This window comes from Crinia signifera, chromosome 19, assembly GCF_055691185.1.
Source record: "Crinia signifera chromosome 19, ASM5569118v1, whole genome shotgun sequence".
NCBI lineage: Eukaryota > Metazoa > Chordata > Amphibia > Anura > Myobatrachidae > Crinia > Crinia signifera.
The window spans coordinates 95,927,668-95,952,262 of NC_139226.1; the positions used below are offsets into that span (position 1 = coordinate 95,927,668).

General features: G+C 44.2%; 1 protein-coding gene across 3 annotated transcripts; it reads right to left on the reverse strand.

Moving 5' to 3' along the window:
• Positions 1-5,998: 5,998 nt before the first annotated feature.
• ZBTB48 (zinc finger and BTB domain containing 48) lies at positions 5,999-22,863 on the reverse strand. 3 transcript variants are annotated; one of them, XM_083162960.1, is made up of 11 exons: positions 22,716-22,863; positions 20,771-21,479; positions 18,988-19,262; positions 18,224-18,335; positions 17,544-17,636; positions 14,712-14,798; positions 11,376-11,530; positions 10,830-10,966; positions 8,106-8,270; positions 7,533-7,621; positions 5,999-6,390 (listed from the first exon to the last, which is right to left on the reverse strand). In XM_083162960.1, the coding sequence occupies exons 2-11, from the start codon at positions 21,470-21,472 to the stop codon at positions 6,094-6,096; spliced, it is 2,112 nt and encodes a 703-aa protein (XP_083019086.1). In that variant the 5' UTR covers positions 21,473-21,479; positions 22,716-22,863; the 3' UTR covers positions 5,999-6,093. The 3 variants fall into 3 exon arrangements, with proteins under 3 accessions (XP_083019086.1, XP_083019085.1, XP_083019087.1); XM_083162959.1 differs by having other exon boundaries at positions 20,771-21,482; positions 22,716-22,843; XM_083162961.1 differs by lacking the exon at positions 22,716-22,863 and adding an exon at positions 22,319-22,503 and having other exon boundaries at positions 20,771-21,482.
• Between the last annotated feature and the right edge of the window lie 1,732 nt (positions 22,864-24,595).

The window sequence follows — 24,595 nt, forward strand, 5'->3', positions numbered from 1 at the left end:
GAATGGTGGGTGCTATGTTGCATTAGCAAGACTCCCAAAGCACCAATACAGTGGAACCCCCCCACAAGTCACCCCATTTTGCAAAGTACACCCCTCAGGGAATTCATCTAGGGGTATAGTGTACATTTCAAACCCCCAGGGGTTTCACCAATTTTGGTACAACTGGGATGTGAAAATGGAAAATTACATTTTTTTACACAAACATGCAGTTCTGGCTCAAAATTTTTCATTTTCACAAGGAATGAAGGAGACAAAGCACCCCAAAATCTGTGCCCCAATTTCTCCCGAGTACGGCAATGCCTCACATGTGACCAAAAAATACCAGTTGGGTGCATGGCAGGACTCAGAAGGGAAGGAGTGATTTTTGGATTTTGCAGCAAAGATTTTGGTGGAATGAATGGTGGGTGCTATGTTGCATTAGCAAGACTCCCAAAGCACCAATACAGTGGAACCCCCCCACAAGTCACCCCATTTTGCAAAGTACACCCCTCAGGGAATTCATCTAGGGGTATAGTGTACATTTCAAACCCCCAGGGGTTTCACCAATTTTGGTACAACTGGGATGTGAAAATGGAAAATTACATTTTTTTACACAAACATGCAGTTCTGGCTCAAAATTTTTCATTTTCACAAGGAATGAAGGAGACAAAGCACCCCAAAATCTGTGCCCCAATTTCTCCCGAGTACGGCAATGCCTCACATGTGACCAAAAAATACCAGTTGGGTGCATGGCAGGACTTAGAAGGGAAGGAGTGATTTTTGGATTTTGCAGCTCAGATTCTGGTGGAATTTTGGTGGGTGCTATGTCGCATTAGCAAGACCCCCCAAGCACCAATACAGTGGAACCCCCCCACAAGTGACCCCATTTTGCAAACTACACCCCTCAGGGAATTCATCTAGGGGTATAGTGTACATTTCAAACCCCCAGGGGTTTCATCAATTTTGGTACAACTGGGCAGTGAAAATGAAAAAAATACATTTTTTTACACAAAAATGTACTTCTGGCTCAAAATTTTTCATTTTCACAAGGAATGAAGGAGACAAAGCACCCCAAAATCTGTGCCCCAATTTCTCCAGAGTACGGCAATGCCTCACATGTGACCAAAAAATACCAGTTGGGTGCATGGCAGGACTCAGAAGGGAAGGAGTGATTTTTGGATTTTGCAGCACAGATTTTGGTGGAATGAATGGTGGGTGCTATGTTGCATTACCAATACAGTGGAACCCCCCCACAAGTGACCCCATTTTGCAAACTACACCCCTCAGGGAATTCATCTAGGGGTATAGTGTACATTTCAAACCCCCAGGGGTTTCATCAATTTTGGTACAACTGGGCAGTGAAAATGAAAAAAATACATTTTTTTACACAAAAATGTACTTCTGGCTCAAAATTTTTCATTTTCACAAGGAATGAAGGAGACAAAGCACCCCAAAATCTGTGCCCCCATTTCTCCAGAGTACGGCAATGCCTCACATGTGACCAAAAAATACCAGTTGGGTGCATGGCAGGACTCAGAAGGGAAGGAGTGATTTTTGGATTTTGCAGCACAGATTTTGGTGGAATGAATGGTGGGTGCTATGTTGCATTACCAATACAGTGGAACCCCCCCAAAAGTGACCCCATTTTGCAAACTACACCCCTCAGGGAATTCATCTAGGGGTATAGTGTACATTTCAAACCCCCAGGGGTTTCATCAATTTTGGTACAACTGGGCAGTGAAAATGAAAAAAATACATTTTTTTACACAAAAATGTACTTCTGGCTCAAAATTTTTCATTTTCACAAGGAATGAAGGAGACAAAGCACCCCAAAATCTGTGCCCCCATTTCTCCAGAGTACGGCAATGCCTCACATGTGACCAAAAAATACCAGTTGGGTGCATGGCAGGACTCAGAAGGGAAGGAGTGATTTTTGGATTTTGCAGCACAGATTTTGGTGGAATGAATGGTGGGTGCTATGTTGCATTACCAATACAGTGGAACCCCCCCACAAGTGACCCCATTTTGCAAACTACACCCCTCAGGGAATTCATCTAGGGGTATAGTGTACATTTCAAACCCCCAGGGGTTTCATCAATTTTGGTACAACTGGGCAGTGAAAATGAAAAAAATACATTTTTTTACACAAAAATGTACTTCTGGCTCAAAATTTTTCATTTTCACAAGGAATGAAGGAGACAAAGCACCCCAAAATCTGTGCCCCAATTTCTCCAGAGTACGGCAATGCCTCACATGTGACCAAAAAATACCAGTTGGGTGCATGGCAGGACTCAGAAGGGAAGGAGTGATTTTTGGTTTTTGCAGCTCAGATTCTGGTGGAATGAATGGTGGGTGCTATGTGGCATTAGCAAGACCCCCGAAGCACGGTGAAATGATGAACCTAATAATCCATAGATGTGTGGTATATTTTGAAACACTCCTTTATACATAGGCCGGGTTTGTCGGGGCAAGTTTCACAGTGGAAAATAGTTTCCTTTCTTATTCCCTTTTTATAGCAAACTTTGCACCTTTTTTGTGTCCTGCCCTTTCTTGCAGTGGAGGGGATTTCGTTGGGAAAATGCTGCCCTGGTACAATACGGGGGCCAGTACTAGAAGTACTGGGGCCCTCTGCCTGCTGATTCCCAAATGTTAGGCTCTTTATGACTTCCTCTTGAAAGTGCATAAATGTCCCCCTCTGGCCGGTAGAACGGAATAGCACGTAAGCGTTATACAGTGCCATCTGGATGATATACACGGCCAGCTTCTTGTACCAGATATTTGTTTTCCGCAGGGCACTGTACGGCTTCAGTACCTGATCTGAAAGATCCACTCCGCCCATGTACTTATTGTAATCTAGGATACAATTTGGTTTTGAGGTGTGGGTACTGGTACCTCGTACAGGGATGGAGGTGGTACTGTCTCCATGAATTGTTGTCAGTATAAGGACATCCCTCTTGTCCTTATATTTGACCAACAACATATTTTCGGTGCATATTCCCCTGCTTTCACCCCTTCTCATTACTTGGGCAATGTGCGTTTTGGGGAGGCCTCTTTGGTTCTTGCGCACAGTACCGCAAGCTGCTGTACCTCTTGAACCAAGGGCCTTAAACAGGGGGATGCTGGTGTAAAAGTTATCCACATAGAGGTGATAACCCTTATCCAGGAAGGGGTGCATTAAATCCCAGACAATTTTTCCACTAACACCTACGAGGGAGGGGGGGCATTCTGGTGGTTCAATTCTTGAATCCTTCCCTTCATATACCCTAAACTTGTGGGTGTACCCTGTGGTGCTTTCACACAGCTTATACATTTTTATGCCATACCTTGCCCTCTTACTGGGAAGGTACTGGCGGAATTTAACCCTTCCTTTAAAATGTATAAGGGACTCGTCGATACTAATACATTTATCAGGGATGTATAGCTCTGCAAATTTGGCACTGAAATGATCAATGACCGGCCTGACTTTGAATAGCCTGTCAAAGGTGGGATCATCTCTGGGTGGGCACTGTGCATTATCGGTGTAATGTATAAATTTATGGATTGCCTCAAAACGAGCCCGGGGCATGGCCATACGGTGAAATGGGGTGCTGTACAGAACATCTGTACTCCAATATTGCCTAATTTGTGGCTTTTTTACTATGCCCATATGTAACACCAGACCCCAAAACATCATCATCTCTACTGCATCTACAGGGGTCCACCTAGCAAATGATGACGTGGGGTTTTGAGCAATAAACTGCTGGGCATATAAATTAGTTTGGTCCACCATTAAATTTATAAAATCATCAGAGAAAAATAATTTGAAAAAGTCAATTTCTCTGAGACCTGTTGAATCAAATTGGATTCCTGGGATGGCCAAAAACTCAGGAACCTGGGGCTCAAAATTGTCTGGTGGTGGGGTCCATACGAGATCAATTATTGGGGGGGGGGGGTCTCAGCTGCTCTACGGGGGCGTCTTTGAGGGGGTCCCTCATCATCAGAGGAGGAAGAGGAGCTTAAGACAAATCCTTCAAATTCCCCGCTTGCCTCACTGGCTGTGTCAGAGTCAGAGGCAAGCATGGCATATGCCTCCTCCACCGAATACATTCTCCTGGATGACTGGGACGACATTTGGGATGACATTTGGGATGTCATTTATATTTTTGTGTTACTGGTAGTGAAATGTTTCAACACGTGTATAGTGTAGGGGGGGGTACAAACTTTATTTCAACCCGGGGGGTATGTAGTGTGTAGTGTGTATGTATGTAGTGCAGAAAAAAAAAATACAAAAAAAAAAAAATTGAAGGGTTCAAAAAAAAAAAAAAAATGGAAGGGGTTAAAAAAAAAAAATGGAAGGGGTTAAAAAAAAAAAAATGGAAGGGGTTAAAAAAAAAAAAGGTCCTGCGCCAAAAATTGAGCACAGATGTTGGTCAGTAACGTCCGTCACTGAACAGCGCTCAAAGGCAACAGGAATTTGATCCAAAAAAAAAAAAAAAATAGATCAACCCTGTGCCGAAAAAGCTGATCAGTGATGTACGTCACTGATCAGCGCACAGTGGCCACAGGACACACACAAAATCACAGTGTGTGTAAAAAAAAAAATGTAAAAAAGACCCCACAGCACTCACAAAAAATAAAAAAAGGTGATCAGTGATGCGACACTGATTACCAGTGAGGGGCAGCAGGTGCACAACCTTTGGTGGTACTGACAGGTATATATAAAAAAAAAAACCTCTGTACCCCCAAAAAGTTGCTGATCACCTCAGATATAGTGATCAGCACAAAAGGCGGGGGCAGCAGACACAAAATTTAGCACTCTCTATCACTCTCTGTCACTATCTCTCTCTATCTCTCTATCTCTCACTATCTATCACTCTATGACACTGCAGCAGCAGCACTGACAGGTATATCTATATATAAAAAAAAACCTGCGCCCCCAAAAAGTTGCTGATCAGTTAATTTATACTGATCAGCACAAAAGGGGGGGCAGCAGTCAGTTATATAAAAAATATATAGCACAATCTGTCACTATCTCTCTATCTCTCTCTCTCTCTATCTCTCTCTATCTATCTATAGCTCTATCACACTGCAGCAGCACAAAATATAGCACTAGGCCTCTCTATCTCTCTCTATCTCTCTCTATCTCTTTCAGTTATATAAAAAATATATAGCACAATCTGTCACTATCTCTCTCTCTATCTCTCTCTCTCTATCTCTCTCTCTCTATCTCTCTATCTATAGCTCTATCACACTGCAGCAGCACAAAATATAGCACTAGGCCTCTCTATCTCTCTCTATCTCTCTCTAACTCTCTCTCTATCTAATAAATCGCAGCAGCACAAGATGTCACAGGATGTCACAAGATGTCACAAGCATAAGCAATATCAATGATCAGGTAAGTATTTTGGATGGGTTCTGGTCAGTATAGGCGGCAGCTGGGCACGGTGACCGCACTGCACGCTATTCCAGACCGGAATGGCGTCTGCAGTGCAGTCACCGTTAGTTTAAACCCCCCTCCATGGCTGTGATTGGTCCGTCGGTCCGACGAACCAATCACGGCCTTTGGGGGCGGGAGGGGTGAGGTGGGGTGACACCAGTGTCACCCTTACACCCCGCGGTGATTGGTGCTGTACTTTACAGCACCAATCACCTCCGATCCCGTGTCACCGGCGAACGTTATTCGCCGGTGACACAGAAAACGCTGTGAATGGCTGTTCACAATGAACAGCCAATCACAGCGATCGCCGACGGGGGGGCGGCATCGCCGCCCCCCCTGGGCATGCACGGACATGTCTGCTGTCAGGGACAGCAGACATCGTCCCTCTGTCACTGCGTCTCTAGACGCAGTGACAGTTTTAAGCCATGACGTATATATACGTCAACGGTCGGGAAGTACTTCCCGGCCATGACGTATATATACGTCAAATGTCGTGAAGGGGTTAATTTAACACGATCTCAGCTATTGCCGCCTGGCGACTACTATCAGAAATCCCGCATTTTAACTACATAAGAACACATTCAGACAATGCAATGGGCAGAATAGTATAAACTTGTGCGCTTTCCCTTTTATTTGGAAATAGAATGCTTCAATGTAATAAATAAACTCGCTATTAGGGACGGGGTGCTGCCAGATGATCACGTTTCACAATCCTCTATAGGTATGGTGGCTGTGATGATTATAGACTGTTCCATGACTTCTGCCGGGAACCCGTCCTCCGTACACAGTCTCTGCTCTGTGACGTCTTCTGGAAGTGCGTTGGAGGCGATGGAGTCCACTATGATCTCTATAGGGCCAACGTCCAGGTCATGGGGACTCTGTAACCCAATCACCACGCTCTTGTCCTCCTCTATTATTAGATTGCGTAGTTTTCTCTGACGTGGATTGTAATTTTCAATGCGGTTGTGAATTTCCATGTGTCGTCTGAGATGAGCCTTTAGGAAGAAGAAAAAAACATGGAAATATGGCATAGGGTTGTTTGAGATTTTAATAGACTGCTATAGTCATTCAGAAGGTATGCAGACTCATTAGACTATTCGCTAGTTCACTCACAAGAAACTAGTGACATCATGGTGGAACATGACGACACAACATACAGGCTGCCTTCAGTTAGGGTACTTTGCTTTTGTGATTTAGCTATTAGATAAAGCAAATCACTCTTTATTCTGAGTGATCCAGAATCACTCCTGAGAGCAGCACTTGCCACAACCTGTTTATGACTAATTTGCAGTTTATTATATCTATCTTTTAATTGCATGTGCCCGATATCCCTGGTTTCTGGTGTCACGCTGTGTGTCTAAATATATCACAGCTCATCGATAGCAGACTCAGGGTCTTCTTTCTGTATATTTGCCTTCAGTATTTGCAAGGGATGTTTTTGGGCGTACACAAATGACACAAATATTTCTACAATAACGGCTACTGCACCTCTTCTGAGAAAACAAATGGGCACAGACCTTAAGTAATGCAAATACACAGAGACTACAGAACTATAGAAGACTACAGTGCCCGAATCTGGTACAGGAGACATTCTAATGTAGCACAGGAGGTATGTGGTGGTTAGTGGGGGTGTTATAAAGTGTGAGCACTAAGCGATGCGCTATCTATGGAGGAACTTGGCTAAAAATAATTTTATATAAAGTTTATAGCTTAAAGGTGCATAAAAGATAGAATGAATGTAATACAGTATAGGAACAATGAAGTACAGAAAAGCTTTTCATAAACTATACTTAAAGGAATTATGGAAATGCTTGAGTATACAGGAAAGTCTTGTTTTTTGAAGGATTGCAGAGTGGGGGCCTCTCGAACTGCGCTGGGAAGCAAGATCCATAGAGTCGGAGCAGCATGGCTAAAATATCAACCCCCAGATGAATTATGGGAGATTCTAGGTATTGCTAAAAGTCCTTCATCTACAGACCACAGTACTTGGCTGGAACAGTATGGAATCAGCTTCAGGTACCTTGAGCCTGGGTCATGTAGGGCTTTAATACTCAGCGATGGTCTCAGATTGGCTGCAGGAGCGATTGTCTCAGATAACCTGGTCATTTACATATTACAACATTGCTACTGCCCTCACCTGCCGAGTGAACTTGTACCCGCACTCCGTGCACTCAAACTTCCGTACTCCCCGATGTCTGGCCACGTGGACACGCAACTGTTCGGTGGCTATGGGGGAGGAATAAGACATAGTGAGATGAAGCTATACAGCTGTTACTACAGTATTATCGTGTGTGGGGCAAAACGTAGCAGATCTAATTAATGGATGATTGTGGTCATGTATAAAGTGGTCACTGATAATGGGCCACTGCATAGAGGCCACAGCTTGTTACATATTGTAGGATCAGTACGGGCATGGCTTCCTGAAGCCTTTAAATATTTATCCCATCACATTTGACAGTGAACCACTGGACACGTGTCCAATATAATGTGGCAGCATGCGTTGCGTAACATTATGGGGAGGATTTTGCCCTAAGCAGCTAATCATAACCCATCTATCACTTATGTAGTCTATAAAATGAAAGATAGAATCGCGTTCCGAAGGGAAACACTCCTCTTCTTTAGTATGTTGGAGAACCCTCCCCCTATATGAGTGTAAGACACATAAGAGGATCATCGCACAACAGCACATACGGCCTTCTCGCCGGTTTACCTTTGAAGGTTTTGCCGCAGACTTGGCAGTAGTAAGGTCTCCCTTCCTGGTGTCGGCTGGCAACGTGCCGTAAGAGGGGGGTTTTGTCGGTAAAACGTTGGTCGCAGAACTCACAGCTAAACGGCCGCTCCCCTGTGTGTGTCCGGTTGTGCTTACGTAGACTGGCTGAAGAAAGGAAAGTACAAGAACATAATATAGGCAGAGGGGTTGTATACAGGTAATTATTTGCATAGTATGGTTACTAATTATTTCTGCTTATTTGTATAAATAAAACCTCCCATGGGAGCAATCAGTGCAAAGTTATTCCTTTTATAGTTCTCATATGATGATCACAAAGTGTCCTCCTCACCCACAAGCAGAAGAGCCAATCCAATATCAGAATGAACAAGTATGCAGCTGGTCAACTTATTAGGAAGCAGGGACCTTCCTGCCTGACATGAGGTTACCTGGCCCTAGTGCATAAACATATGGATGCGTCCTCATACACTAAGCCTCAATACGCGGGGGACGCCCAGCGTAAGTGAGCCACCAGGTCCCCTGGGTGTCAGATTGTGCTGAGTGTCTTAGCAAGCAGAGGAAGCAAACCTCTGCACATCTATGGTTTTCAATATATAGATTTAGCACACATTAACATTTATTATCTTGAAGCCAGTACCAGGGTACTGGCATCTCCACCTGTAAACCTATTCCCCTTCCCCTTATAGTGTAGTTAGGTTTACTTTCATTATTTGGGGGGTTATTAAGAGCTGATCGCTGTTGTGTGAACTCGCTAGATGACATATTATTGAACAACTGCACATGTGCGCAGATACAGCAGCCAAACAGCAACAAAAAACAGCAGTTTTTCGTAAATGCGTCAGACAGGAAGCTGCCGTTTGTGGGTGGTAACCAACCTTTTTTGGGAGTGGCCCGAAAAATGCAGCCGTGCCCAGGGGAGGATGTATATCCTCAGTTCCAGCCTGGATCAGCCTGTCTAAACAGTTGTGGAAGGGTAAGAATTGCGCACACTTGCACAGACTGAGAAAACTGCTCAATGTGATGAGTGAGTTGCAGGTGAATTTGCAGACCAGCGATCCAGTCGTAAGGCATTCGCAGACTTGCACAGGGCAGGATTTCCCTCTGTCTGGGCAGTGGCTTTCTGATCAGAGACCTCTGCATATGTGAGCAGCAGCGATGAGGTCTGAATCAGACCTTTATCTGAACTCACTATTCAGCTAAGACCACTACAACCCCATGTGCTGTAATTCCCCTGAGTCTCAGCTGCAAGGCTATAAATGGCATTCTAGGCCCTGTAAGAATGCTTTATTATATAGAATAAGGGTAGAGGTTCCAGAGAAATCCAGCAATGGGGATCTGGGTAAGACCTCTATAATTAGATGTTGGAGTAAAGAAAAACTTAGTGAAGGTTCTGCTGGTACTGTGGAAAAGATGAAAAAGCCAGAAATGCCATCATATTGGAAGCAGAAAGCACTGGCCCCCAACACCAGCCACTGTGTCCCCCACCTCTAATCCAGAGGTCACCAGCAGGATGATCCAAGGATGAGGCACAGAAAGGAATGAAGACTCTAAAGGGGTCTACATACAGGGAGATATGCTGAACGTTCTGAGCGATGCTAGATCGCTCAGCACACACAGCGCTACACAGCACTGCACAGAGATGTGTGCTGAGCGATCTGTCAGAGCCAGTGTTCTCACCGGCGATTAACTAAATTTATATGCAGCATGCTGGATTCTAATTGCTGGGTGATGGCGACACGCTGGGCATTACTATCCCTATGTCCCCTACACACAGATTCATCTACAAAAAAAATAAACCCCACTATGATTTTTTTTTACATGTGAAAAAATATATAACACCAAAAAGTGGAAAAAACCCACAGAAATCCAGAAAATCACACTAATATACTGGAGTATTCCACCAATTACTACACTGGTCACTTATGGCAGAGAGTTTGGAGTATGGCAGAACCTACAGAGGTCATGGCATACGCTGCGACTACGGCTGTAATTACTGAGGGTAAAGGAGGATTAAGCAGCTTATAATAATAGGTGGAGGAAGTAAATAGACTTTATAGTAGCAAAACCTTTTAATTTGATCCACGAGGATTTAGGTCAAGAAGATGCCGATAGAGGGTGAGATCCAGCATTGGAGATCCGCATACGTACAATATCCACCTATGAGATGTGTCAGTGATACAATGAGTGTAATAGCAGCGAAGGGAGTGAGAGGAAGCTGAGTACCTGTTCTAAGGTAAATGAGGTGGCAGCAGATCTCGGTCAGCTCATTGGTTGGTCAATCTCTGACATTCTGAGAAAATCCTGCCGACACAATAAAGTTACTCACCGACACACAGTAAGCTTACTATAGATGTGGGGACATCCAGTACTAGGACCTGCCATTGCTGTCCGCTAAGACTGCCATATCACCATCATACATTATATTACAGCCATTTACACAGGAAGCAATGCTGTGTACTCTACTTCATTAGACCAAAGAAGGTAAGATGTGTCATGAAGGACTGTGCTCCTATTGGCTGCAGATGACATTGGCGAATCAGATGAGCCTTTTGGAAAGCAAAGCACATTGGAAATCTGTACCAGAGCGTATGTATACAGAATCTGGCAGGGGGCATGGAACAACCTTGCAGTGTACAGCAGGGTAGGCTTATCCCAACAGACCAGCTGATAAACAAAGCGCCAATGTTTTTGTACCGGGTTTCTCACCTTGTGTCCGGAACGTTTTGCCACAGAGGTGACACTGGAACGGTTTCTCCCCCGTGTGAGTCTTCAGGTGCATGTTCAAATTGGTTTTCTGGGTGAATGCATGGTTGCAGAATTCACATACGAAGGGGCGTTCATTTCTGTAGAGGGGAAAACACGTGTTATAAATTGATCTGGAGATATCCACCTATGTACTATTACCATCCAAAGCCTTGATGTTGCTCCTTTAACAATTTAAAAAGGTAGTTTGCGTATTAAACCTGGGAGGCTCCATTTGCAGCTGAGTGGGGGGAGCTGGGTGGTACCGGGGGGCTCAGTATATTAGGAGTAGGGCTATACACAGTGCTCATGTTAATATGGGCCAATAAGGAAGGGAACTAGACCTCTTACATGTGTAATGTTCTCCTTTCCATTGTAATATCCCACCAGGTGAGAACCGGTAGCCCACTGCTTCCCCTCCCCTGTCTAATAGCCTTATACGGATGCTGCTTGAAGGCAGTCACTTATACTACAACAGAACACTGTGACTTGCAGACATGAAGTTCTGACCTGTGCTTGGCTTTGATGTGCATCTGTAACCCGCTTCTGCTGGAGGCTCGGTGCCCGCACTCCTCACACACAAACAGCTTCTCCCCCCGGTGCTTGAAGGCTTCATGGAGGCGGAGTTCAGTCCGTGTAAAGAAGCATTTCCCACACGTGGGGCACTACAACACAACCAGCGGGTTATCAGCAGCTGCTGCTGGTAGTACACGTGAGCTGACGCTCAGAAGCTATCATGCATACACAGAAGCGCACACATGCATGCTCATGGTGTCACTATTTCAGGGGACTTAAAAGCAGGTATGCAATGTAACAAAGCAATGAAGAAGGCAAGTCAGATGCTTGGTTGCATAGGGAGAGGTATCAGCAGTAGAAAGAAAGAAGTAATAATGCCACTGTATAGGTCATTGGTACGACCTCACCTAGAGTATTGTGTTCAGTTCTGGAGGCCATATCTCCAGAAGGATATAAATACATTAGAGACTGTACAAAGAAGGGCAACTAAAATGGTGCATGGCCTACATCACAAAATGTACCAGGAAAGACTAAAAGATCTTAATATGTATAGTTTACAGCAGAGAAGGGAAAGGGGGGACATGATAGAAACTTTCAAATATATCAAGGGCTTTAACAAGGTACAGGTGGGAGACATTCTTCACAGGAAGTGGAGCAGCAGAACAAGAGGACATGCACTGACACTAGAGGGAGGAAGATTCAGGGGAAATGTGAGGAAGAATTACTTCACAGAGAGAGTAGTAGATAAGTGGACTAGCCTACCATCAGAGGTGGTAGACGCAAATACAGTAGTACAATTTAAACATGCTTGGGATAGGCATATTGATATCCTTACAAAGAAATATGGATCAAATATGGTTTGAGGTAACATGTTTATAAAAAAGGGGCAGACTAGATGGGCCAAGTGGTTCTTATCTGCCGTCAAATTCTATGTTTCTATGTTTCTCATACATCTGTCATCATTAATAGGAGGATCTCTCGAACACATAGGTCCTGATTATTATTATTATTATTATTATTATTATTATTATTATTATTATTAACAGCTTCTTATATAGCTCTGCAAGTTCTGTTGCGCTTTACAATTGGAAACAGCATGTGATCTTTAAATTACATATTTTTAGTCTAGTCCAAATCTTATGTAGATCAAATAGCACAGTGTATAAAGTTCTAATAGCATAGAACACATTCATCTCTATTCAATGATTAGTTTCGCAATGTGCAGCGAATCCTGTTTAGGATTTGCTGCACAATCGCTGGGTTCCGGAAGGCTGGAGCATCCGCTGCCAGCCCTCCCTCTCCCCCCGATTCAACGCCGCAGGGGTTCGCTTCCCCTGATGGTGATATTTATCCCTCCCCCCCAGCGAATGCCGCAGGGGGCCGGGAGGACGGCGGAAGGCAGGTAGATGGATGCCTGCACCTGGCATTGTGGTGGAGGAGGGGGGCTCCCAGAGACACAGACAGGACAAGCTGTCCCCCGGGAGAGCTGGCAGGGGACATGGTGGAGGGAGCGCTGCGCTGGTCCCGCTCGTGCATATGTAATGAGCGGGACCAGTGTGCAGTGAATATGTAATGAGCAGCTCCACGCCCCTGCTGGCGTAATGTGTAAAAAGAAAAAAAAGTTAAAAATTAAATATATATATTCATGTGCTGCAAGCAAATGAATCAAATAGCATGCCCCTTCACAGAATAAAATTACAGATTTTTTGACAAAAACACCTTTATTTTAAAAGATCACTTTCCAGTTCACCTTAAAAAGATGTCGAATGCAAAACGGTGAATCATGGCAAAAATCATGGAGAAAGCAGTTCGCCATCCTAGCATTGAATACACTCCAGGCGAATCACAGTGAAAACCCCATTGTAATACACCAGTGAATTGTAGCGAGCATGAAACGGAGAACTGGCGGCATTCAGTGTTGGCTTTCAGCGAACAATGAACATTGAATATTTCAAGTGAAAAAGATTCACCGCAAGGAGTGAAAACAGACTGATTTGAATCGCACCTAGCACGCATCTCACTATGTATGGGCACCTTTACAGACAGACAGAGGTAGGAGGGGCCCTGCTCGCAAGCTTAGCTTAGGGAAATCGGCATTGATACAAAAAAATATATCTGTTATCTAGTGCACAGTTTCTGGGTGGCTGTATGAGTAGGTGGTTCAGCAAGGTTGGCCTGGGTCAGGAGGATGGAAATGTGCAGAAAGAGGTTTATGGAGGTTATGTGGGGTAGGTACTGAAACAGAGTAGTTTATGTTTTCCACAGCTGGAGCTAAAATAATTAGCTCCAGCTGTGGATCATTTAGAATGCTGGGTGACCCAAGGGTTGTGTCAGTGAGTAATAAGAACACCTGTGGGGTGACCCGAGGGATGTGTCAGTGAGTAATGAGTGCACCTTTCCGGTGACCCGAGGGATGTGTTAGTGAGTAATAAGAACACCTGTGGGGTGACCAGAGGGAGGTGTCAGTGAGTAATGAGTGCACCTTTCCGGTGACCCGAGGGATGTGTCAGTGAGTAATGAGTGCACCTGCCGGGTGACCCGAGGGTTGTGTCAGTGAGCAATGAGAACACATGTCCACCTGCCGGGTGACCTGAGGGATATGTCAGTGAGTAAATAATTACACATGTGCACCTGCCAGGTGACCTTGGAAATGTGTCGGTGAGTAATAAAGTGCACCTTTCAAGTGACCTGTTAAATGTGTTGTGAGTAATGAATGCACCTACTAGGTGACCCAAGGGATATGTCAGTGAGTAATGAATACACCTGTACACCTGCTGGGTGACCTGGGAAATGTGTCAGTGAGTAATGAGTGCACCTGCTGGGTGACCTGAGGGATGTGTCAGTGAGTAATGAATACACATGTACACCTGCCGGGTGACCTGAGGGATGTGTCAGTGAGTATAGAATACACCTGTACACCTGCCAGGTGACCTGGGAAATGTGTCAGTGAGTAATGAGTGCACCTGCTGGGTGACCCAAAGGATTTGTCAGTGAGTAATGAATACACATGTACAACTGCCGGGTGACCCAAAGAATGTGTCAGTGAGTAATGAATACACATGTACACCTGCTGGGTGACCTGAGGGATGTCAGTGAGTATAGAATACACCTGCCAGGTGACCAGGGAAATGTGTCAGTGAGTAATGAGTGCACCTGCTGGGTGACTCAAAGGATGTTTCAGTGAATAAAGAATACACCTGTACACCTGCTGGGTGACCTGGGAAATGTGAGCTGTTTGGGGTCCTGAGGACCGATTCTGAGAATCATCTAGCACATGTGATCACAGCGCAGGACTATGAAGTCTCCTTACATCCCACAGGGAATACTCACAGCATGAGGTTTGGGTTCTCCGTGCATTTTGATCATGTGGCTCTGAAGATGTTTCTTCTGCATGAACTGCTGGGGACACGTCGTACACTAAACAATGAAACAATAGAAAAAGGTGATAGAGTTATTGTGAGGGATGTGGCACCAAGGTTATTTGTACTGCAAGTGTCCCATTCCCCCTGAACAGACTGTCTGCCATCCACCTAACTGGCCTTACTGTATATGTGAGAAAAGCTCCAGGTTCATTTACTATGCCAGCTCTGATGGACAGGTGACAGTAGTGACCTCTCCATGAGAATCCCCATAGACAATGCTTGGGACCCAGAATATACCGCCAGAGTCATCTGGAGCTAACTTGCCCTTTAATGGAACAAGTCACATGTACATATAAGCCAATGAAAGCACAGTGGCCAAGGCTGTGAAATCCATACAAACACGAGAAATACAAAGCAACAATAAATAACAGATGCCGGTGCAAAGAGCATACAATTAGGGAAGCCTCAGCTTTCTGTAGCACTATGGCAGGATAGGACAAGGTGACAGTGACACTTATTTGGTGAAAACAACAAGACCCAGGTTTCCCTTGTGATTGGAAAATGGAAAACACATTCCTTCTCTGATGTGACTTAAGGATGTCTCCCTTGACCGCTTGAAAAAAAAAAATGTTGCCATACTTGGGACATTGTATATTTGCCAGTTTACAGTTATGCAGCCATAGTGCCAAACCACAGAACGGAAAGTGTACAGCCATATAACCACGTTGTGCTGGGGATTGTGGATTACTTTTAAAAAGACAGCTACACTAAATTGCGATAGAGGGGTATTTATAATGCATACAGACTATCCCCCAAATACCACCTGCATCCTGTAAATGCCACGTTGCGTTATAATTAAGGGACTAGATTTTATTAACACTGTTAGCACAAATGGTTTGTGGTAGTTGGGTTTAGTTACTGCCCGTTATCTGAAATGGCTGTGTGTTGCTGAACAGAACAATATCTGAATTGCTCCATCGGGGCGCCATCTAATGTCTGATGTACTGTATAGTCAGATGGTTTATATCACAGCAACAGCTAGCCACAGCAGTGACACCTAGTGGAATTTAGGAAGTATTAACCCACCTATTGGAAGCTAAATTTATTTCAAAAAAAGGTCGGATAGGTTCTTTAAACAATGTCAGTTTACAACCAATTGGAGCAAACTGTAGTTTAAAAACTGTCTGTGTGTGGGTAACCTCCCCTTCTTTATCTTGCTTTCTGATCCCTTCAGATAACGACCTTTCTTGTAGAATTTGATACACTTTGTTCGGTGTGTAGGCATGATGAACACTGTACCAATGTTGTGTTAAAACGACCCATCTAATCATCTGATCATTACACAATCGTTACGTGTGCGCACGCATAAAAGACTTTGGTCAAGAGTGTTCTGCACTGAAGGAATTGGGTGACAGATTGGATTGTCCATACAATCGTGCCAAGTGCAGGCACCTTACACAGACAAATCTACCTACAGTATATAAAAGCCAAATACCACCAAGAACCATAAGGACTAAGAACATGAAATTTGGACAGAAGCTTTCTTTTGTGACCTAGGCACCAAATAAGAAGAGATTTTTCAAAATTCCACCCTTTGGAGAAAAGGGGTACGTCATTATTTTCGTAGCTTACTGCAGGTTAATCGGATATATTATCCCAGAGCAATATGAGGCTGAAGCAAAAGGGGTCAGATATACTATATATTTTTTTCAGTAGATGTATATATACATTTTAAGCAGTGTATTAATCTAGGTTTTAAAAAAAAAAAGCATTTTTTGCCAATTCTTTTACCTACAATCTGTCAAAAAAAAAAAAAAAAAAATTGGAGGATTGTTAGGGGCTTAGTCTGAAGGAAAGATTGAAAATGTAGATTGTATGTTAAACGCACAGAAATACCTGAAATTCAGTAACGAAGCACCGGTATTCAGCTAGTGATGTAATATTAACCAACAAGTCTACCTCAGCCAATCACATTACTACAGAAGGACCTAGCGTTCCTGCTGGATCATTAATGATAAACTGGTAAAATCTATAACAGGACAGAGCTATCGGAGTTTAGAAATACTCTCACTTTAAGAGGGTCACTTGCCTTCCTACGCAGAGACAAACGGAATACAATGAGGCCTACACACGTAGCCATTAATTGGTATTTTCTAAGCGATCTCAGAAGATTGCTTAGAAAATGCCCCTACATCGCTCTGTGTGTAGGGGCCATAGTAATAGCGATGCACGGCCCTGTGCATTGTTATCTCCTAGCGATTAACACCTTGAGAGGTGGGTTTTGCTACCAGGTTTGTCCTGCCCCAGCAAAACCCACCACAAAACTGTGGGGGGTGCCCGGAGAGGTGATGCACACCTTCATATTGGTGAATGTGCCCGGATATTTTCAGGAACAGCCCGCTGCGGCAGTGGAGCTGAGCCTGGAAAATTTCTGCCCATACCACTGAAGAGGTTAATATCCAGCACGCTAGATAAATCTAGTTAATCACCAGGGTCAAGGCCAGTGTTCTCACCAGAGAACACTGGCCCCGACAGATCGCTCAGCGGCACATTGCTGTGCAGCGCTGTGTGCTGAGCGTTCTGAGGAACGCTCATCGCTACGTGTGTAGGCCCCAGTAGCCTTTAAAGCAGCATATATTTAGCCGATTTGTTTAATATAATATATTTAATAAACGTGCATCAATTAGGAGAAAAAATAATCCAAACTGCATTTAATAGACATAAATGTATTGCATAACATCAAAGAGCTAAGCTGTATCCTGCAGTGTAAATAGGCCACATTACTGCAGGATACACTCACCTTATACGGCATTACCCCTGTGTGGGTCACCATATGTAACCTCAGCTCCATCCTTCTTTTAAAAACCTCATGACAAGTTGTGCAATTAAAAACCTATAACGAGAAAACAGAAATGACAGCTTCAGAACAAACAAGAGGCTCCTGATAACCATAGTGCAGCGCCTTACTCCAGGAGGTGTTAAGGTGCACAAACACTGGTTGATATATCGGCCGTTTGATTGAACATCCTATATATCGATGCACCGTTGGCTGGTGTGTGTGAGCGATATATCTGTGAAAGGCGTCGTTCACACAAATATCGCATCGGGTGTACACCACAGCTGATACCCGATAAATCTAAAGATATATTAAAGCATTGTGCTACGTGTACGGGCGATCCACCTGGAAAGCCGTGTCAGGAGCCACCGGTGATAAACAGCTCAGTGGACAGGTGCACCCGCCAATTTGTGATGTCAGTCCTGAGGGATTGGGCAGAGTGTATGGAGAACATGCTGTCTGATCCGTCTGTAGATATATCTACTAGTGGTTTACCAAGCTTTAGCCAGCAAAAACAATGGACTACAGGTAAAATCCATTTCCACAATGTCTACTGAGAGAGTCTGTGCCCCCAGCCAAAAGGGTGAAGTGCCGGCCTCCTACCCATAGGTAAGGCTGTATCCACCAAAAGGAGCTGGACCCACCTGCTCAATTCTGCTCATACAGTTCCGCGCCTGGTGCTCCACCAAGTTCTCCTTCCTGAAGTAGCATTTGCCGCACTTCGTGCATTCAAACGGCTTCTCCCCAGTGTGCTTCCTGGTGCAATGACAGAGCATCAGTACAATCCGGACGTCTGTTACATTACAGGTGTACTATATGCTGCAGATAGTGTAACCTTCCAAACTTGTGTTCTACCTGCACGCCAAATACTTCCACTATACAGTGCCCAGTTTGTTACTTGTAGCACAACTACATCTGTTCATAATATACAGTGTCCTGTGTGGTTCCGTAACCCAGGAAAAGCACCCTGACCACCAGAATATCAGGCGTGAACTTACACCATCAGTGAAGCAGAATTATTTTTTCATCAGCTTCAGTGCAAATTTCCAATTCCAAATAAAAACAGAAAATACTATATTCTGTGTCACACTGGTGGCACGGTTATAATACATAAAAAGCAGGGTTCTATGGGAAGCATAGTTCAGTTTCAGGTTTTTGATTTGTGGATCATGCTGGTGCATCTAGCACACTCTGGTCTGTATCTCAGTAGGGTGCTAGAATGAACACTAGAAGTAAGTAAACTTTGACTCCCCCAGGTATGAGTGAACTAAGCCTCTGGATGGTATGACATGGCGGAACTTTTGCTCAACAACTGGAGAGTCACAGGGTACTTAGATTCCTACATGATATGATCCCAGTTGAAGACCTGACTACAGCAATAGTGGAGAACTTGAAGATAGTACATTACCTGTTATGGACCTTGAGATAATACTTGCTAAGAAACCGTTTCTGACATATGGGACACTCCACCGGGTTATTAGCATTTCTCTTGTTCTTCAGCTCTTCCTCCAGTGCGACATCATTGGCAGAAGGTTCTAAGATGACAATCTTCTTGGGTGTGCACGTCCTTCGCTTAGAGCTTGGGATCTTCTGTTCTAGGACATAGTCTTCGTCTAGATCATCCTGGATATTGTCCGTGTCCTCTGCTATGACATCATGGATCTCATCCACCTCCAAGTCCCACTTCAATAGAAGAGACAATATATCAACAATTACAAAACATTACAGAAAGAGGATTTTTACTGCAATTCTATTCTTCTTTCCATTTCAGCAATTCTAGACTACTTTTGTCATACGTATGTGAATGCCGAGCATCGTGTGATCCAGGGAACAATTGCAGGTGTTAAACTAAAATAAAAAAGATTAAAAAAAATTCAGAATTATAAAAAAAGGTGAAGCATAAAACAAATTGTATGGGAGCACTAAGTGACTTTATAGATAGATAAATTTGCCGCAGTCTCAACTAACCAAGTGCCCAGGTTCTGGGAAAGAAGACTCCAAATTAGGGATGGCCATTGACCATCAATGATTTTAAATCATTGCCATCGATGGGGAGAACCAGATGTTTCCCTTCACCGATAACAAAAAAAGAAAAATCGAGTTTAGCTGTGCTATTTTGTTCAAGGTGTCGGGACACAGAACATAGCCCCGCCCCCAAAACCCTGTGAAGCTCCATCCCAACAGTCTGAGTGGCCCATGGGACAATCAGTCAAAGAAAATTAATAATGGGTAAAACTTTCGCTGACCATCCATCACAAAGTTTGTTACAATTGATGCCTGGTTGCAGTATTGATGGTCCATTGATGGTGACTGCACAAATGGCCATCCCTACTCTGAACCCATGTTTCTGAAATATGATCTCAAGTCTAAACTGTAAAAAAATATATACTTACCAATTAAAAACAAAGCCTGCTATTAACAAATAACCAATGGAGTATGCTTGGTCTGGCTATGAAATGACATAGGTAGGGTTCTGTGAAGTTTCTCTTCCCCACATGGGGTGTTACTCTCTGCTGTGGTGATTTTAGTACAGCGCTGGTCTGCATATCAATTGCACACCAAGTACTTACCCAGTGTCAAAGTCAGTCTGAAAATAAGACTGGTCATTGAGGTATAAAGACACATCCAGTCATTTAGGGTTACCACAACCAATGACGCAATCTTTAGATCTTTTTCTGGGTCTCATTTTGGAGTTTTGATTTACTGCTCTCTCTCTCTGCAGGGAAGTGGGGGAGCTAGGCAGGCCACAAACTACAAATGATCAGGACCTGGGACAGCACTGGGGGTCTGGACTCTGAGTTGAGTGAAATGTCACAATTCCAGATGCCTTGCAGCTATCCGAAGACCTATGCTACCATCCACCAACCTCTGTACACAAGTCCCCCAGCTGTGATAGTAACTGCACATATACCTACACCTTGCTTCGTGCAGGAACTAAAACTGAAATTGGCCTGCACAATCCATATACTCAACTCAGGATGTCTGGTAACACCCGTCCCCCTGCTTTTGGTGAGATATGAATAAGAAACACGACTCGAAGAGGCTCAAAAGCTGCATATATATTAGCTGCGACAAAAGCACAGTTGGCCTATAGTATTATAGTAGTATTGAATTTTAAGACAAGTTGTTTAGTATTAACGTTTCACCACAAAACTTTTACTGAACTCTAAAAATAGAAAATGCAGTATTACCGAAATATAATCCCCATCTTCGCTAATACATAGCTCACTCTTCTGTCCTCTTCTTAGCCGCTTGAACTCCCTACGTTCCACTGGTTCTGTGACAAGACCTGGATTCTTAATTGTGGTTTCCTGGAAGGTGGAGATCTCCATGGTCCCTTGAAGCAGGGAGAGGCTGTTGTCCTGACCATTGCTCTGCTCACAAGGCACTACAGTGTCAGAGAGGGCATTGTGGAGCTCCGAAATCCCCTTTAATGTGTCCTCTCCATCGGACTCCTCCGCCTCCTTCAAGTGTCCGTTTAGGGATGACATTGTGCCGGACTCCTGAAAATAGTCTTGACTTTGATCCACCGGATTAAAGCACTTGGGTTGAAACCGCTCACAGGCCTCCACCGCTTCAAAAATGCCAAGTTCCTTAGACGCTCCTAGGACTTTGTCAATGTTGTGCTGGGAAAGAGCCAACTCTCCTGTGTAGAGGAAGTCCAGGAGAAGACCCATGATTTCAGAGAACCTCTCATGAAGGATAATGTTTGAGGAGGTGCCATCCCCATAAAGGCTCTGGAAGAAGTGACTGCAACAAGCCAATATGCTCCAGTGGGCTTTAAAATGGAGATCGCCAACCACCAGGGTGGCATCGCAGTATCGGCCTTCCTCTCGTTGCTTGTTAAGGGCTTGCAGCACTTTGACACTATGCTGGATAAACACATTATCCATGGCCTGCCTGCTGGAGAAAAACAGCACAGTAAGACACGGCACATATAATTGCATGAGTATAAAAACACATCAGATCTAAATCATTTATCACATCAGATCTAAATGATTACACAGACAATACTTTCTATCAGGAACAGTAAAATCAGATTTCTACAGATACACCCGAAACCCGATGATGTTTCATCCAGTATAAGATTACAATAAGAGTTCCAAAAAACAAATGAATTAAAAAGGATCGCCGCACCTAATGGAATGCTACCCAAACTCAAAACACAGAATGATAAGCTTCAGGAGTGGGCATTTAAACATACAGGCATACATTAAAGGCCACCATACACTAGAAATCCCCAGCAGCTTCCAGGATTGCATACAATATAGCGTATGCAGTCCTTTTGCATATGATGTTTTGTAAGCAATCCCAGTCACATTTGCGGGATACAATAACTCTTTATAGCAGCGATGGCTCCGATCCGATGATCGCAAAACCACACATTGGATCACACTATTTCTTGGACAATGTGTCAGAATCGGGTGAAAAGGGCCCAAATCACACTTGTGTATGGGCACCACTTTAAGAAACTTGAGAAGGTTGGAACCGGGGGGTGAGGGGTATTTATTCCTATGCAGACCAGACATCCAGCTGTACTCAAGCTCTCAGATAACTACAGGAATGAAAAAAAAAAAAAAAAGTGAATCTCACCCCAAACACAAAATACATGCAATAGATTAATATAAAACATAGTTCTTGCAGACATGGGTGACCAACTAGTCTGTAGTAGAAGGACATTAAATATGACAATGCACCCGCCTTTCCCAACAACACCCGATCCCACATATGCTACCTACTATCACGTAATAGCTGGTATAATAATGCGCCTTATAAAAGGTATTGAAACATTTTTCGTCTGCAGATTCACCGGCAAGTGAAGAGTTTTGGAAGCAAATCTAACCGTGGCTGCTCTTTATGGACTGATAATAGCAACCCTCTGATTTTCCCACATGTTGCCCAATTCATGACTTTGCTGGTAAATGCCTCCACATCACTGTTTTAACTCATTCTGCCCACATTTGGGAAAATGGGCAGGGAAGGCTGACCATAACAATCGTGAAAAGAAGTCAGGAGGGGGGAAATAAATGGGAAAAGCAGTATCAGACTGTGCTGTTGTACTGCACAGCTGCAGCAATGCGCCCTAGTGTTAGGCTGGGTGGCTGCACCCGGGGAGGTCACGCTCGGTGGTGCTACCTGGACTAACACGCACGGCCCAGCCCCCGGCTACACTCTGCTGCGACGCCAGCTCCAGCGACAACCTCCAGAGTCCAGCCTACTACAGCTGCTTCCGGCGGCGAGCGCCGGAAGAGACGTCATAGGAATTACGTCGCACCTCACGTCGCCTCATGAGCGCCATCTTGGGAGAGGAATGTAAGGTCTGTCTTTGGATATATATATATTAGTAGTATGAGTTATTGAGTTGCCATTCTTCCTAAAGTAGCCATTCATACTTCGTACTGACCACATTCTGTACTCACGTCATGTTGTGATCGCTGTAATAGACTTGCTTAGCAACATTACGTGTCTATTTTGGTCATTATTATTATTTTTATTATTATTAATAATAATAATACAAATCATTTTATGGCAGCATTTTTAGGAACATTTAATGTGAAAGGAATAAACTTTTTTTGCCATTACTACTTATAGTTTAATGTAATGCAAAGTCAGGGCTGAATTAACTGATACAACAGAAAAAATGGGGGTTCCAATATTCAAGGTGCAACAATAAATAATTCACCGTTTTCCAAGTTGTATATTAGGATAGTCTGTTTTTTTCTCAAATTCTCCAACAAATGTTCATGTATATCGAACAAATACCCAGGAAAGAGGGGAGGGGAAGAGAAGAAGGAAATTAATCAAGATTTCATTGACAATGTGAATTATCTTATCCAATATAAGATAGAACTGGTGGGCGTACCCAAACTCGCCATAAGTATAACATTATGCAAGCCCGTAGCGTGTTCTTTTTCCAGTTTTTCTTTTTTATAGGTTGATATCGATTTCTCTATAGATGAGGTGATGGTCTCCGTGAATATAAGTGCGTGCAAAGGAAAATAATGCGACAGGTTGATAATCGGTATATCAATTATTTGTGAAATCACCCAAAAGTGCACAAAATTACAAGTGTCTCACTCACCAAAAGGGAGGAGGGTTAACGCACATAAAGGTATCTTTTGTGCGGTAGCAATAAATCGTACCAAACTCACTGTGTGAAAATTCGGTACTTGTTTCCTAGCACGGCCACAATCGCGGGCATCGCGGGTAATTTTTAATGGTCTACGATGCGACCGACGCGATGCCCGCGATTTCCCATTGAAATGCATTGAAAAGTCAAAATCGCGTCGGTCGCATCGTATGCGGCCAAAAAAGCATAAGATGGTACCGACGTGATGGCCGCGATTTCCCATAGGGAAATGCCTCAATTTACCCAAATCAACATAGAGAACAATGTTAAATGGGCCAGAGACTCCAAAAAACCCCCCTGACCAGTGAAATGGCCCCCCAAAAATAGTTAACGCCACCCCACGATCAACGTCAACCCGAAGCGTGGCGAGCGCAGCGAGCCCGCGAGGGGCGGTGGTACGCGTCCTCCGACCTTTTCATACCCCCACTATCCACGTCGGCGTGGAGTTGAGAATAGATAGTGTGGCGAGCGCAGCGAGCCACCGAGCCCGAAGCGTGGCGAGGGGACGCGGATACCTGTGAAGCCCGCGAAGGGACGCGTTTACCGGTGAAGTTATCCGCGTGCGCTTGCCACGCTTCGGGCTCGGTGGCTTGCTGCGCTCGCCACACTATCTATTCTCCACGCCGACGTGGATAGTGGGGGTATGAAAAGGTCGGAGGACGCGTACCGCCGCCCCTCGCGGGCTCGCTGCGCTCGCCACGCTTCGGGTTCACGTTGATCGTGGGGTGGCGTTAACTATTTTTGGGGGGCCATTTCACTGGTCAGGGGGGTTTTTTGGGGTCTCTGGCCCATTTAACATAGTTCCCTATGTTGATTTGGTTAAATTGAGCCATTTTACATTGTTCCCTATGGGAAATCGCGGGCATCGCGTTGGTCGCATCGCATG

Bases quoted from the DNA above. Each gene is read 5' to 3' on its own strand.
- ZBTB48 (XM_083162960.1), bottom strand. From the start codon at position 21,472: ATGGATAATGTGTTTATCCAGCATAGTGTCAAAGTGCTGCAAGCCCTT. The intron at 19,263-20,770 runs GTAATACTGCAT...CTTCTATTGAAG, and splicing joins AAGATGGGGATTATATTTCG to TGGGACTTGGAGGTGGATGA. The intron at 7,622-8,105 runs GTAAACCGGCGA...CCTCCCCCATAG, and splicing joins CTGCGGCAAAACCTTCAAAG to CCACCGAACAGTTGCGTGTC.